The sequence below is a fragment of the Anas acuta genome, chromosome 2 (genome assembly GCF_963932015.1).
Source record: "Anas acuta chromosome 2, bAnaAcu1.1, whole genome shotgun sequence".
NCBI lineage: Eukaryota > Metazoa > Chordata > Aves > Anseriformes > Anatidae > Anas > Anas acuta.
The window spans coordinates 42,569,033-42,582,544 of record NC_088980.1 but is presented as its reverse complement, the minus strand read 5'-3'; the positions used below and the strand labels follow the sequence as shown (position 1 = coordinate 42,582,544).

Here is a 13,512-nt window from a genome sequence, read left to right as displayed (position 1 = left end):
TAGCAGTTTTACTACAAGAAACTGGCTTCAACCCATTCTCCCACTGGTGTGGGCCTCAAAGCTTGAAGATGAAACATGACTACACTGAGGCAGTTCTGAAAGAGAGAGTGAAAAAGCTGGAATTACACCTCTGCCAAGGAGGACTAACAAAGGCTGCCTCAATCTGTTGGAGGAAACTGGAAGCAAAGCGGTATCTGAAATGGATGCTAACAGCAGGGATGGGAGAGAAACCTATACCGGGCAAGTGCAGAACAGAAAACTTCCTTCAGGAATGCACAGCGGAGGAGAAAGAATACAGCAAATCTCTTTTCCATTGAAGAGGTGGATTATTGCTGTTGATGGCCAAATGTGTATGTGCCGCAGTAAAAAGGAGCTGAGCAACAGGGACTGAAAGCAGTGATCAGATGGCTCAGTTTTTATATTTCTAAAGGTTTTTGTATTATATCCACTCAAGCCATCAATCACAACTTTATTAAACCACGAAACAGATGTCAGATCAATGGCTGTTTCGGAAACATTTTGAATGACAAGCTGATGATGGAACAATTCCAGCCTCCATACATTATTAAACACATACTAATGCTGCTCTTTCAAAGCTACCCATACTGGCTCACTCAGCCTATCCTCCCTGTATGGTACCTTTTTTTAATAGTTGAACTAATTGTAGATGAATATTACATAGGAAAAGCAAGCCTTACAGTAATACATAATAATAAACTAGTAAACAAAAGAACAATTTCAAGGTTAAAACTGGTTATCTGTCTTTGCATTATGCCCCTGGGCATTAAAATTTCATTTTAGTACAATTGTAGGAGCTGAGGCTGGATTGTCAGCCTTAATCAGAATATTCAGAGTTATTGCCTTTTTGATGCAATCTTGACATAATTTAAGTTTAGCTTTTCTTTACTTATTTGCCCACAGCCAGCCCACCAGTGTAAATGCTTTCTGCTCTTTTTGAGTGAAGAGGTATGTATGAAAAATACATATAAATAAGGCAGAAATTGCCCCTCTGGCAGATTTCCTGCTTAACTCCAGATTTCAGGCAGATTCGGGGAGGTGATCAGAGCAGCACGCTTGCCTCCCAATTCATCAGTAATGCAAACTGTATTTTCACTGGCAGAAATCAATTTGATTTTCATATAGGCAGAAAGGAATTATGTTCTTGGTGGATGAAGCACAAAGCACAGTAACTGGGAGATGCAATAGGAATAGGGGGAGGAGCTGCCATGAACTGCAGTCCATTACCTCCTCCCTTATCCCTGCACTGTACAGCATCCTTTGGGCTGGAATATCTACCACAGATGTGCATTTTTGTGAGGTGGATGGTGAGATCAAGTAAAGATGGATTTGCAATTTTTCTCTTGGTCTGACATCTTGATAGCTTAGTACATCCTCCTGATTAGAAGTGCTCAGTGTAGCAGCAATGCCTGATTTTACACAGGCAATTCAATAACAGATAATTAGATGGGAAAAAAAATGTTCAAATAGATAATAAAATAAAATAAATATGCATTCTTTGGGGTTTTAGAGAGGAAGAAAACTTTTTATTTCTGCTCATGGCAAATGGTTTCCTAAACAAAATTCTTTGTGCTTTTTGGGGCCAGTGACCGAAGGCTTCCCATAACACAAGGCTGTGAGCGGGGCTGCAGGAAATCTATTCTATTTCGGCTGCTGAAATGGACATTCCCTGATGTAAGTTAGCAGCCTTGCCAGCATTTAGCCAGAAATGTCCCCTCTGGCCTACTATTTAAATAATCAAGTGCATGAGAGATGAAGGTGACTGCCCCCTGAATTCCCGTGGAGTTTTAGCATGCGATTCAGGGCTGAGAGATCAAGACTTAAATCCAAGTCTTGGTGTCAAGTCTGAAATTGGCAGAGCCTGCTCTTACTCAGGTAACTCTCCTCACCAAAGGCCTAAAAAATGCTTCACTGTGAAGGGTCTCCCCCCTCTGGAATGCCTCCAACCTGGACTTGAATCTTTCAGAGCATCAAAGGCCAGAGTAATTCCCACAAGATATGAGGTATGCAAAGGCCTCTATGCTGTTTCTCTAGCTTACTCACCAGAGAATGAATTTTCTGTTGAAGCAATATTTTAGAAACCGAGCACTCATCCTGAAATGGGCAAGTTTGGAAGTGGGTTTGAAGTCAATTCTCACTTAAGTGACCACAGAGGTCTGTTTTGGCTGAAAAAATATGATATGTTAATTAGCAGAATGGCTTTTCTAAGGAAGTAAATGTGTGAAAGCTTTTTAATAAAAACCGCTTTGCATACTGCAAAGCTTTTAAATTAAATTGGGACAGAGTTACAGCTGACACTGAGCAAAATTGTTTGAGACTTTTTGGCTTGTTTGTTGAAAAAAATCTGGCTGGCTTCTTGAAAGATAGCTGGTGGCTCTTTATGGTGCCCTGTTGCACAGTTTTAAAGAATAAAATTAAAAAATACTCTCATAACAGAAATGTATAGTCTATGTCTTATATCTCCCATAAAACTTAGTCCTGCTGAGGTACTCACAGTAGCATTTTTTGGACTTGGCTCAATTTGTCATGGCGTTATGCTCTCATTGCTCCTCTCCCTGGATCGAAATTCAGGCTTCAGAATAAATGAAGTAAAAATATCTCTAAATCAATCATATGTCTAAATAGGTTGTCTATTTGTTCCACACATTTTAATTTTATTTTTTTCCTGGAACAGGCCATGCTAGTAAGATTCAATTTCAAGTCAGGATAAATATATTCAACAAAATTGCTATTGGCAGCCCAAATCCTAAAGTTCTCCTTTTAATTCCTGACAGGAGGAATTCCTGAGGAGCTCCACGATTATATTGCTTGCACGAGGACTTTAACTGAATATGGTGCTCTTGGTGTTTACACCAAAGAGAAATCCTGTATGCAACAAAATAGGGTGTCAATTGAGATTTATGAAAAGCCTGTGGATATTGTAACACCCATCAATCATTAACTCTTGAAGTTTTCCATAAAAGACTTAAGATTTTTAAAGATAACAAACATAGGCTTACATGGTATACCTCTGCATGTATTTCAAGAAGTTGTCAGGGAATGCTGTGACCTTGAAAGATAGGATGGTGTAAAGAGCTAGGAAAATAAAGGACTTTCTTTACTTTCAGTTACAGTAAAATAAATCCGGGACCTTTTTATCACTCACTAGATCAGTCATGCCTTTGAGAGTCCTTCTTGTGCCTCCCTAAATAAGAAACATCTACATTTACAATGGCTTTGTTATGAGTATAGTAACAGTGGTTTCAAGTCTGAAGAGAACATTAGCGAGGAATTTCCTAGCTCACATTAAGATTGTGAGAAAACAAGACCGGGAGACTTAATGTCTGCAAGAGTCATGGAAATGAAAATGTCAAACAGAAGGAAAAATTCATAGGAACTGCCCAGCAGCACCACCAGAATTCATTTTCCATTTCCTTGTCTTAATTTTTAAACATACGTCTGAATGACGGTAATTACGCAGAAATTCTCACTAGTCATAGTATTTCCTACAATTTAATCTGCTCAGAGGGGAAAAATGCTGATATTAACTTTTAGACGTAATTCCTACTTCTTTTGATTACTGAATGAAACATTCAAAATAACAGGAATAAACAACGAAGCACCATATTAAAGATTTCTCAGAAATAAATAAAGAAGTCTCAGATCTCAACAGCTGCTTTTTTTTTTTTTTTTTTTTTAAGGGGGAAGACATTAGAGTTAAAATTAAATTCAACAGATAAGAAAGAGGGAAAGGAGAGGGAGAAGGAGAACGTAGGAACAGGAAGAGAAGACTTAACAGAGTTGATTATGTGTCTTTGTTAAGATGTAGCTTTATACAGTACCTTATGCAGCAACAAAAATACCTGGAAACTGTTCCTATAGATGAGCATCAAGTAGAACACCAAAAAAAGGAATGCCTGAACACTTCAGGGCTAACCAATAATAAGCATGTTATTAAGGACATTATACAAATGCCTCTTGAACACTGACAGGCATGAGGCATCAACCACCTGTCTAGGCAGCCGGTTTCCATGCTTGACCACCCTCATGGGAAAGAAATTTTTCCTCATGCCCAGTCTGAACCTCCCCTGATGCAGCTTTGAGACGTTCTCTCACAGTCCATTCTCAGAGACCAGGGAACAGAGATCGGCACTGCCTCAGAAAGCTGCAGAGGGACATGAATAAGTTCGTCTCTTGGCCTCCTCTTCTCCAGGCTGACAACTCTTATGTCCACAGGACATGCCTTCTAGCCCTTGTACCAGCTTTGTTGCCCTGCTCTGGATGCATTCAAGCACCCTGACATCCTTTTTATGGAGCCCAGAACTGTGTACAATATTAAAAGATGAGGTCACAACACTAAATATAGCAGGAGAATCACCTCTCCTGACTAGCTGGCTGTGCTGTGTTTCATGCACCCCAAAATGCAGTTTGCCTCTTGGCTGCCAGGGCACCCTGCAGGCTCACGTTGAGCCTGCTGTTGACCTGCACCCCCAGAGCCCTTTCTGTTGAGCTGCTCTCCAGCCACTCATCGCCCAGTCTGTGCCTGTGTAAGCTGTTACGCTATCTATCTAGATCCCCCTGCAAGGCCTCTTGTCCCTCCAGGGAGACAACAGCACCTCCCAGTTTACTATCATTGGCAAACTTGCTGAGGATGCACTCCAGTCACGCATCCAGGTCACTGACAAAAATGTTGAACAGGACTGGCCCTGGACTTGAGCCCTGGGGAACACCTTAATGACCATCCGCCAGCCAGATGTAGCCCCAATTACTGCAACCCTTTGAGCAGCACAGTGGTGAAATAGACGAAACAAATTTTTAGTACATAATAAACCTTTCATATAATTATTACACAGAATGTGCTTAAAGACGTGCAAGTATAATGTTTATGCCAGTGTTTTTCTGAAAATATATATGTACATACAGTATGCACACATTCACTTAGTAAATAACTGTATATTGTATATAGACTGCTGGTATTACTAAAATATTTTAGTAAAGTTTCAGAGAGTTTTAATAATTTTTATTAAGACTATTTTTTGCCTTTCTCTGACTCTGGAGTAGTTAATTGAGTCTGACTTACACAGCTTAAAGAGAAAATAACTGTTGAAATATGCATGTTTAAATATAATTTACTGGAAACACAGCTGACCTTGACCCAAAATCACATTTTGGAGCCTCGAGCAAACTATGTATTGCTGTCTGCTACGGGTTAAAAATGAGTGCCAGATCCTATCACAAAGACAGAACTCCCATTTTCCAGCAGTATAAAACTTTCTTGATGCACAAGCAAGGAATTTTGCATTAAAAACAAACAATTTTTTAGAGGAGTACTTCCATATTCAGATACAATTTAGTACAGATAATTCCTGCTAAGTACAGAGAAACTTTTGTTGACCTACTGTTTTACTACTTAATCAGTTCTGTTCCTTATAATACCTAATGGTGACTGTATGATGGTTGTAGAAATGTATCTGTAGATACACGTTTGCGTGAGGTAGCAATATGGGATATTGTTTGTGTAGGACATCGTGTTTGAGTCATGATAATAGAAACTGATCTGTTCACTTGAACAGGGCCAGACATCTTTGGAAACAGAGAAAATAAATAAACACATAAATAAAACACAGCAATATTAAACTACCAAGCATTGACGGACTGAAATCTCAAGAATAAGAAAAGGCCTTGAGAAACTCAGTAGTCAATTAACACTTTGAAAAATATAGAGTAAATAGTATAATGTATTATCTTACCGTTCCTGTTGTGCCCAAGGAAAGGTGGTTCATCTGTTGGGTCAGAGGGCCCATCATGCTCGCTGGCTGCATTGACATAGTGTGGTCCATTGTTGGTGTTATCACAGCACCCTGCAAACACATATCATTTACACTTCAACATTTTCCCTTAAAAGAAAAAGCAGCATTCTCTTACTGAGTGAACCTGGCTGAAAACTTGACATGAATCTTAAAAGAGACTAATATATCTGTCAGAGAAAATATGTTTTGTTCCTATTGACAACCAAGCTACACACATATATTATTTGTACTACTAATGAGGCCATTTTATGTCAGTTCCAATTAAGTGTCATTTTTTACCTCATTACTTCTGACAAACAAATACATATGTTCTTTCTATGATGAATGCTACTGTACATTGCAAAATGCCTGTCGTTTATATTTTTCCATATCCTATATAGACCAATCTTACAGACAGAACACATATGTCCCCAATTTTCTCTGACTTCTAAAATGTTCAGTCTCTGAGATCTTCAACCTATTATGGTAATTGTCTTGGATTTTTCCAGTCTCAATTAAGAACCCTTACTCATAACATTTTATAGCTGATTGAGTAAGACTAGCTATTGACAGCGAGTGTGGTAGTGACACCCATTTAAAACACATACACAGCATTTAAAAGCATTTTTCTTCTCCTCATGAAAAACAAAGATATTAATAACAAACAGCATATGAACTAAAGCAAGAACAAGACTTTAAACAAAAATTAAACAAAAGGCATGCCAGAGCTTTGGAGAAAGCTTCTTTGTCATTCATATTCCTCATTTTTTGCTCTCCCACTCCCCAGGGCCCCATATTGGTAAACTCATGCCTTAGTGACGAGATGATTTTCCTCATTTCTAAGGTGTAAAATGCTATTTTCTCTATTGGTTGGAAAAAGTCAGTAAGAAAGAGGGTGGTCTGCTCCTTCTCTTGCAGACAGAGAAATAAGGAGGTAATTTCAGCTATTTCATCATATGGAATAGCTCTACTTTGTGCATACTTGTGTGAATACATTAGAAATTCGTACACAGAATCACCGCATTAAAAAGCATGGGAAAAGGTGGATGAATCCATTTTTCACAAGGAAAGTTAACACTTTTTCTTTGAGATCGCTGATAAAACCCCCTTGTAAACAGGAACCTAAAATAAACCGGTTCCAAAAAAAACATAACAGACCTCTTAAGTATATATCTCACATTTATGTAGACCTATGTGGCTGCCATGCCAAGCACCAGATGAACCCATAGCTTTCAAATTTTCAGTTGCACATTAAAAATAAACAATGATAACAACAACCACCAATGCTGGGGGAAGTACCAATTGATTTTTTTTTTCTCACCTCCCAGTATTATTTTGTCTATGCACATCCTATCTGAGAAACTGAGATTTTGCAGTCTCTGTGAACTTGTTACTTGCATGCAAAGATGAAGAGGAGGTAGGTGCAGCTTGGTCAGTCCTCTTTGTAATGCCTCAGCATACAAAATACATACAGACTTGTTTCATGTCACATACTGGATTATACTTCTTGCACTGACAACGGTCCCTAGAGAAATTTGGCAAATTACTAAGAATATCTTAAATGGAGGCTGTATCTGTCATGTTTCCAAATAAATACTTATAAAACTAGCCAATCAATGTGCAAGTATTAAACTTGCAACAATTGTGAATACTTCTGCATCTTTCTTCACTATACTCATTTGTACTGGTTTGCAGCAATTACAATGATTAACCCATAGATTAACTTATTCTAATGAGCTACCACTGTGCTGACCTCCTTTGCTAGCAGGGGTCCTTGCAAATAAAGATAGTCACAAACTTCCACCTGCAAATTTCTTTCAGCATAGTGGGGTCAATATACTATTAAAAATGTTCTTCTTTCTTCATCACATGTCATTGTTTTTTTTTTCATGCTGCTCCTCTCTTTTTGGTGAAAAATCTGCCATTTTCCTGGAAATCTGATATCTGCTCTGCAGGACATACACTCACTCAGTCCATTCTGCATTCACCACATTGTCAGTGCAAGTGTTTGAATTAGCACCATGCCCAAGGAAAGATACGTTCAAAATTCAGTGATCCGAGATACCAGGGCTGCACCTGTAGAGGAACACACAGCCTAACAGGGCCCTGGGACTTGGGCATCCACCTGAACTTTGGTTACAATAAGAAATCATGATCATTACGACCCACACCACAAAACATTTTTACAGTATCAAACCATAAACGCTTAAACCAAGTTTGTCAACTGGAAAAGTTTTGAGTTCCCTCTACAAGCAGTTTTCTCCTTTGGCTTAGGGATGGACAATTGCCTCAGAGGTTTCAGTACAGACCACGCTGTGTTGTGTCATGGGATAAGCAGAAAGTCACAGCCACACCACAGCTTCACGTAGCCCTGCACTGTTGGCAGTAGTGGCTGTAATTAATTTAGGATCTCCCAAAGCCTTAAAATACCTACTATTCTTTTTAGAGATGGTTATTGCAAAGGTATGGTTGGAGAAACTTGCTTTGATTACAAATGTGTCAGACTGAAAACTATGTATAAATTCAGGAATCTGAAAATGAAGGAAGGGCAGTAGTGAAGAAAGTCTTAGGTTTAGTGTAGCAAACAACATGACCAGACACACAAAGGAAAAATCTGAGAGAAAATGTTTTTCACTAACTAGTAAGCAAGAGAGTTTTGCAAATAAACTACTCACTAAAATAGGGACTGGAGAGAAAATACATCAAGGACAAAAAATGACTCAAATATACTATATATACACTACTTTTACATAGAAAATGTATATATTCTGCTCTCTAAATATACACTGTTTAAGATGTTAGGAAAAAGGGTTGGGACAACAAATCAGGGATTTGCAGCTTTCATGAGACAGCTTAATGTGTTTGAAACTGACAGTTACCTAGAGCAGAGAATTACATGCATTTGCCAGTCCATTAATTCAACAGAGTTTGCAGAATCCTCTTGTGATCACGTAGGGAAAAAATTATACTTAATTAAGGAAATATCGTCTGGTTGTTAGGGCGACACCCAGTCTCCAGACCATAATGCGTTTCATAATACATGTTGTCATGTCCGTCCATATTCAACTTATTTATCTGAAGAAGACAATGATGTCTTGCATCAGATATTACCATCATATTAAAAGTAATTTGATTCGTTGCAGTTTATAATAGGTAGCTGCTGATAAAAGTCTGCTTGGTTACTGGCAAAGGCTGCAGCAAACATACTTTTCATCTTCATCTGCTTGGATGTCTGATTTTACTGAGTCTGTGAGCTTTATAAAGAGACATATGAGCATGGCATAATACTACTGAAGGCCAAGCTTAGCTGAAAAACCTGCAGGAAAAATTATGATGAAGTTTTTGCCACTCTCATTGCCAAAGCAAGTAGTTGGCCTGCCAGTTCCTTAGGTCTGCCCCTGTTGCCTCAGAATGATTACATTTTTCACAATTCCTGCAAGAAACTGGTTACTATAATGCCTTTGAAATTTGGCAAGATATTCTTGGCATATGATTTGTCAAACAATTCTGTCAGTGCTATGCTGGCTTAAAAAGAAATGAAGATTAATAGGTCAAATGGTAATGAACCAATGACACGAAGAAAACGTATGATTTTTGCAACACTGCAATAAACCCAAGATCATTTCAGTGACATATAGACTTAGATTCCCCTGCACTTCATTTGAAAGGACTTGTTGTTTTAAAATGTTCTAAGCGCTGTGGACATGCCTTTCATTAAAAAGGAAAAAAAAAAAAAAAGAGTAAAAAGAGTATATTTATTTCTGTGTATTTCCCAGTTTATCAGTTTATCACTTGCAAAGAAAGATGCCTGCTTTTACCAACTACAAGCAGTGTACTCTTCCTGTATGGCAACAGACTGAAACCACAGGAAGAAAACTAAATACAGCATGTTTATTATATTAAGTGAACTATCCTGAAGTACTTGCCAATGCCAAAAGACATCAGTTGTAATAAAGTTTATATTGATGCAGTGACACATGCCACCTTCTGAGCCTTGAAGGCTGGGAAAGGGACATCAGATATAAAAAGTGTATTAGGGGCTTTAGCCAGAGCGAGTTCACTAACTGAGTGATGCACTTGGGGGCCGGTGGGAGGAAGGATTAGTTAGTCCTAGCTTTCTGGAATAATGAACTGTATTAAAGGCTTCTGTTTCACTCCAGTGTTCTCAAACTGATATTGGATTTAAGGCACAAATACCAGCTGAATAAATAGTTTTTGAAGCTTACAGTAAGCATCAGCTTATTTTAAAATTTACTTTTTCTTTATTTAGGAAGTTTTAACAAGATAAACATACTCAAAAATTCTACCTTGTAAATACTGGACAATGTGAAGCCAATAAACATTACAGCAGCAAACTTACTTTTCAAATTATTTCAGAGACACACTGTGCAGTCATATAACCACTGGGTCATTCCATTTGAAAAAGTTATTACCATACTACCAAGTGAATGTCTTTATGTTATCAAGAACATGTTGTTTCTTGGGGTTTTATTAAACTGACTGAAAGGATGACTTTCCTCATACTTATCAGATCAGACTTGTCTATCAAGAATTAATATGAAAAAATCCAACATGCATACTTTTTTTTTTTTTTTTTTTTCAGATAGATGTACTCTCTCTGCATGCAGAATAAATGACAGCCATATTTCTATTGGTTTACTGCTCAGTCTAGACTGGGCTTCTCTTACAGGCAGCAGAAAACATACAGTCATTGCAGCAAGCCATGAAGTCCTCCGAACTGGCTGTTAAATGACCAGCCTTTCATGACTACAGTAGGGACACCAAAGGTAGCTGTGAAATCCTCTGCCCTTTATTGTCACCTTTGCTGTGGATACTTGTTGATATGCCATAAATACCTATTCTATTTAAAAATCAAATAAAACTTATTTTTATACTTTTTCCTCTTTCTCAATGAAAAGTTACCAATTCCTTTGGCATTTACTGGATGATCAGAGATTAAATTATTATCTGAGTATAATGACGAAGATTGGCCAACAATCTATATTCTGCAAAGCTTAGGATTTGGTTTCATTGCACTGCATTGTTGAATTTAAAGGCTTGCTAAAATGGGGAAACGAACAAGAAAGCACAAACACTGCATTGAATTCAAAGCAGCTTTAACTTTGGAATGGAAAAATGTTCCTATAGACCTTCACCAACTCTGAGTACTGTTTCTGTGACAAATAATAAACTACAACCTTGTAATATTTCTAATTTCAGGCTTAAATTCAAATTCTTATCTTAAATTCAAATTAAAATCACCTTCATATTTTAGTCAAATTTCTTTGGGAAAATGGACAAATTTGCTTCTCCACGCTTATTTTTTTTCTTCTCTGTATATTTGAGAACTTCTTTCTTCAGCTGGAATTACGTGTCATAAGTAAAAGAGAATTACTTCCAAGAAGTAACTTGTCCTAAAGGATTAAGTATCGTAAGTTCTGTAAATAAAGAACAAAGATGACCCTTTCATATGCTTCATCTTTCCTACAACAATAGTCAATGTTCTCAAGTGTTTTTCCCCACTGATTTTCTTGCTTGTAGCTATCTGTTCTGTCTCTTACTTTGAAACACAGATTTTGATAATACACAGATACTAGCGTGCCCACATCTCTCAGTGTCTAAAGTGACTTTCACGTGGTGACTTAAATCTTTCTACCCAAAATAAGATCTCAAGAGAAAGTTCGTTGAAGAAAAGTACAGTATTTATGAAGGGAAAATATAATTGAATGACTGCAGGGTCTCTGATGCACAATTTGATAGCCCTGTGCTATACCTTTGCTCTTATCATCTACGCACACAGGCTGGACCACAAGCTCAAGTGTTCCCTTTATACTGTGAGGGAAACAGCAGTATTAACACCCTTCTCCAATTTGCCACAGGACTAAAATAAAGTTACTGATGCTACTTGCCTGATAAAAAAAAAAAAAAGCCCCCCACCATATCATGAAGGGGCCTGTTGCAGGTAGGACATGACCTGCTGCATTGGGCATTTGCTCCAGCAAGAGCTGGAACAGGCAGAAAGGCTACAGACAGCTCTCAGCCACCCTTCTGATCCACTCTAATGGGGAACACATTTCTTTTGCTTTCTTCCTATCCTTCGGTTTATAAGTGCAGGTAGCTGTATGCTGGTTTTGTATAACACTGCAATAGTGCTTTTGCTCTTTCAAGAACAGTTATCATTAACAAAAATATCCTCACAACGCTCATGTAAGGCTTAGCATCCCCTGCCGACAGAGGAAACACAGAGGCTGTGATTTACCCTAACCACTGGAGCATGCAGAACAAATCTTCTCTCCTTCCCACTGTCAGATTTCACACACACAAAAGTATCATTTTATTCCATGTCAAAATAAGTACAGATTTCAAAACCTCAGTGCTATTAACAAAAACAAGTCTTTATTTCCTGCACAGACTCCTGATCTATACCTAATTAATGTGTGACACATGCCCAAGCATTGTGCTTGGCCATTCCATCCTGTTTATGCTTTTAAGCATATTTTCTGATGCGGACTAATTCCTTCAACCACTGTTTTCCAGTAGCTGACATGCCATCCTAAGAAGTGGGAATCAGGAGTCACTTTGCTGTAGACTAGCTTTTCTCTGGATTAGAATGGAGTTTCATCTATTAAAGTGAAATCCCAATAAATTTCCTCTGAGCTGTTCTGCTGTGTTCTAACCCTTCAAGCCTATAACCATATGAGAAAATTGACTAGATGGCACATCTTTTCCTAACAAGGTGCAAAATGGAAATTATTAAACAGCACAATTAAAGCACAAGTCAGCATTGGTGTTTAGCCGAAATTTTCAATTTCTTGTCTTAATGGGTTAAAAAAAAATATCTTTCAAAAAGAATGCTATATTTGCATTTTCAATAATCTAGTATTTTATCTACATGCACATCTGTGTATGTACATACACCATATAATTTTGTATACGAAAAAAAATGGTATCGCCATTTGTATTACACTCACTGAGGCTATTGGGTTAGTTGACACTGGTTTTTGAATCACAAAATCATATAATCACTTAGTTTGGAAAGACCTGTAAGATCATCTAGTCTAACCTTTAACCTAGCACTGCAAAGCACCATTAAGCCACGTCACTAAGCTCTATATCTAGATGTTTTTTGAAGACCTCCAGGGATGGTGACTCAACCACTTCCCTAGGCAGCCTGTTCCAATACTTCACAACCCTTTCAGTGAAGAAATTTTTCCTAACATCCGACCTAAACCTTCCGTGGCACAACTTAACGCCATTTCCTCTTGTCTTATCACTTGGTGTTTGGGAGAAGAGAATGATCCTCACCTCACTACAGCCTCTTTTAAGGTAACTGTAGAGCATGATAAGGTCTCTAAGCCTCCTTTTCTCCAGACTACATCTACAGCCTCACTCTCATCCACCAAGCAGATCACCTTGTTGTAGGAGACCAGGTGCATCAAGCAGGACCCGCCTTTCATAAACCCATGCTGACTAGGCCTGATCACCTGATTGCCCTTCAGGTGCTCCATGTTGGCACTCAAGATAATCTGCTCTATGAGTTACCCTGGCACTGAAGTCAGAGGCCTGTAGTTTCCCAGATCCTCCTTGCAGCCTTTCTTATAGATGGGCATCACATCTGCTAGCTGCCACTTGACAGGGACCTCCCCTGCTAGCCAGGACTGCTGATAAATGATGCAAAGCAGCTTGATGAGCACTTCCACCAGCTCCCTCAGTACCCCCAGGTGGA

At 38.4% G+C, this 13,512-nt stretch overlaps 1 protein-coding gene across 14 annotated transcripts in view; it reads right to left on the bottom strand.

Moving 5' to 3' along the window:
• RBMS3 (RNA binding motif single stranded interacting protein 3) overlaps positions 1-13,512 on the bottom strand; it is a 697,130-nt gene that overhangs the window by 34,041 nt on the left and 649,577 nt on the right. For 13 of the 14 annotated variants that reach the window (XM_068674436.1, XM_068674437.1, XM_068674435.1 and 10 more), the window contains one exon: positions 5,748-5,858. In XM_068674436.1, the coding sequence (XP_068530537.1) occupies positions 5,748-5,858 (111 nt within the window). Of the gene's footprint in view, positions 1-3,679; positions 4,321-5,747; positions 5,859-13,512 lie in introns of those variants that run through there. The other variant, XM_068674447.1, reaches the window with a different exon arrangement.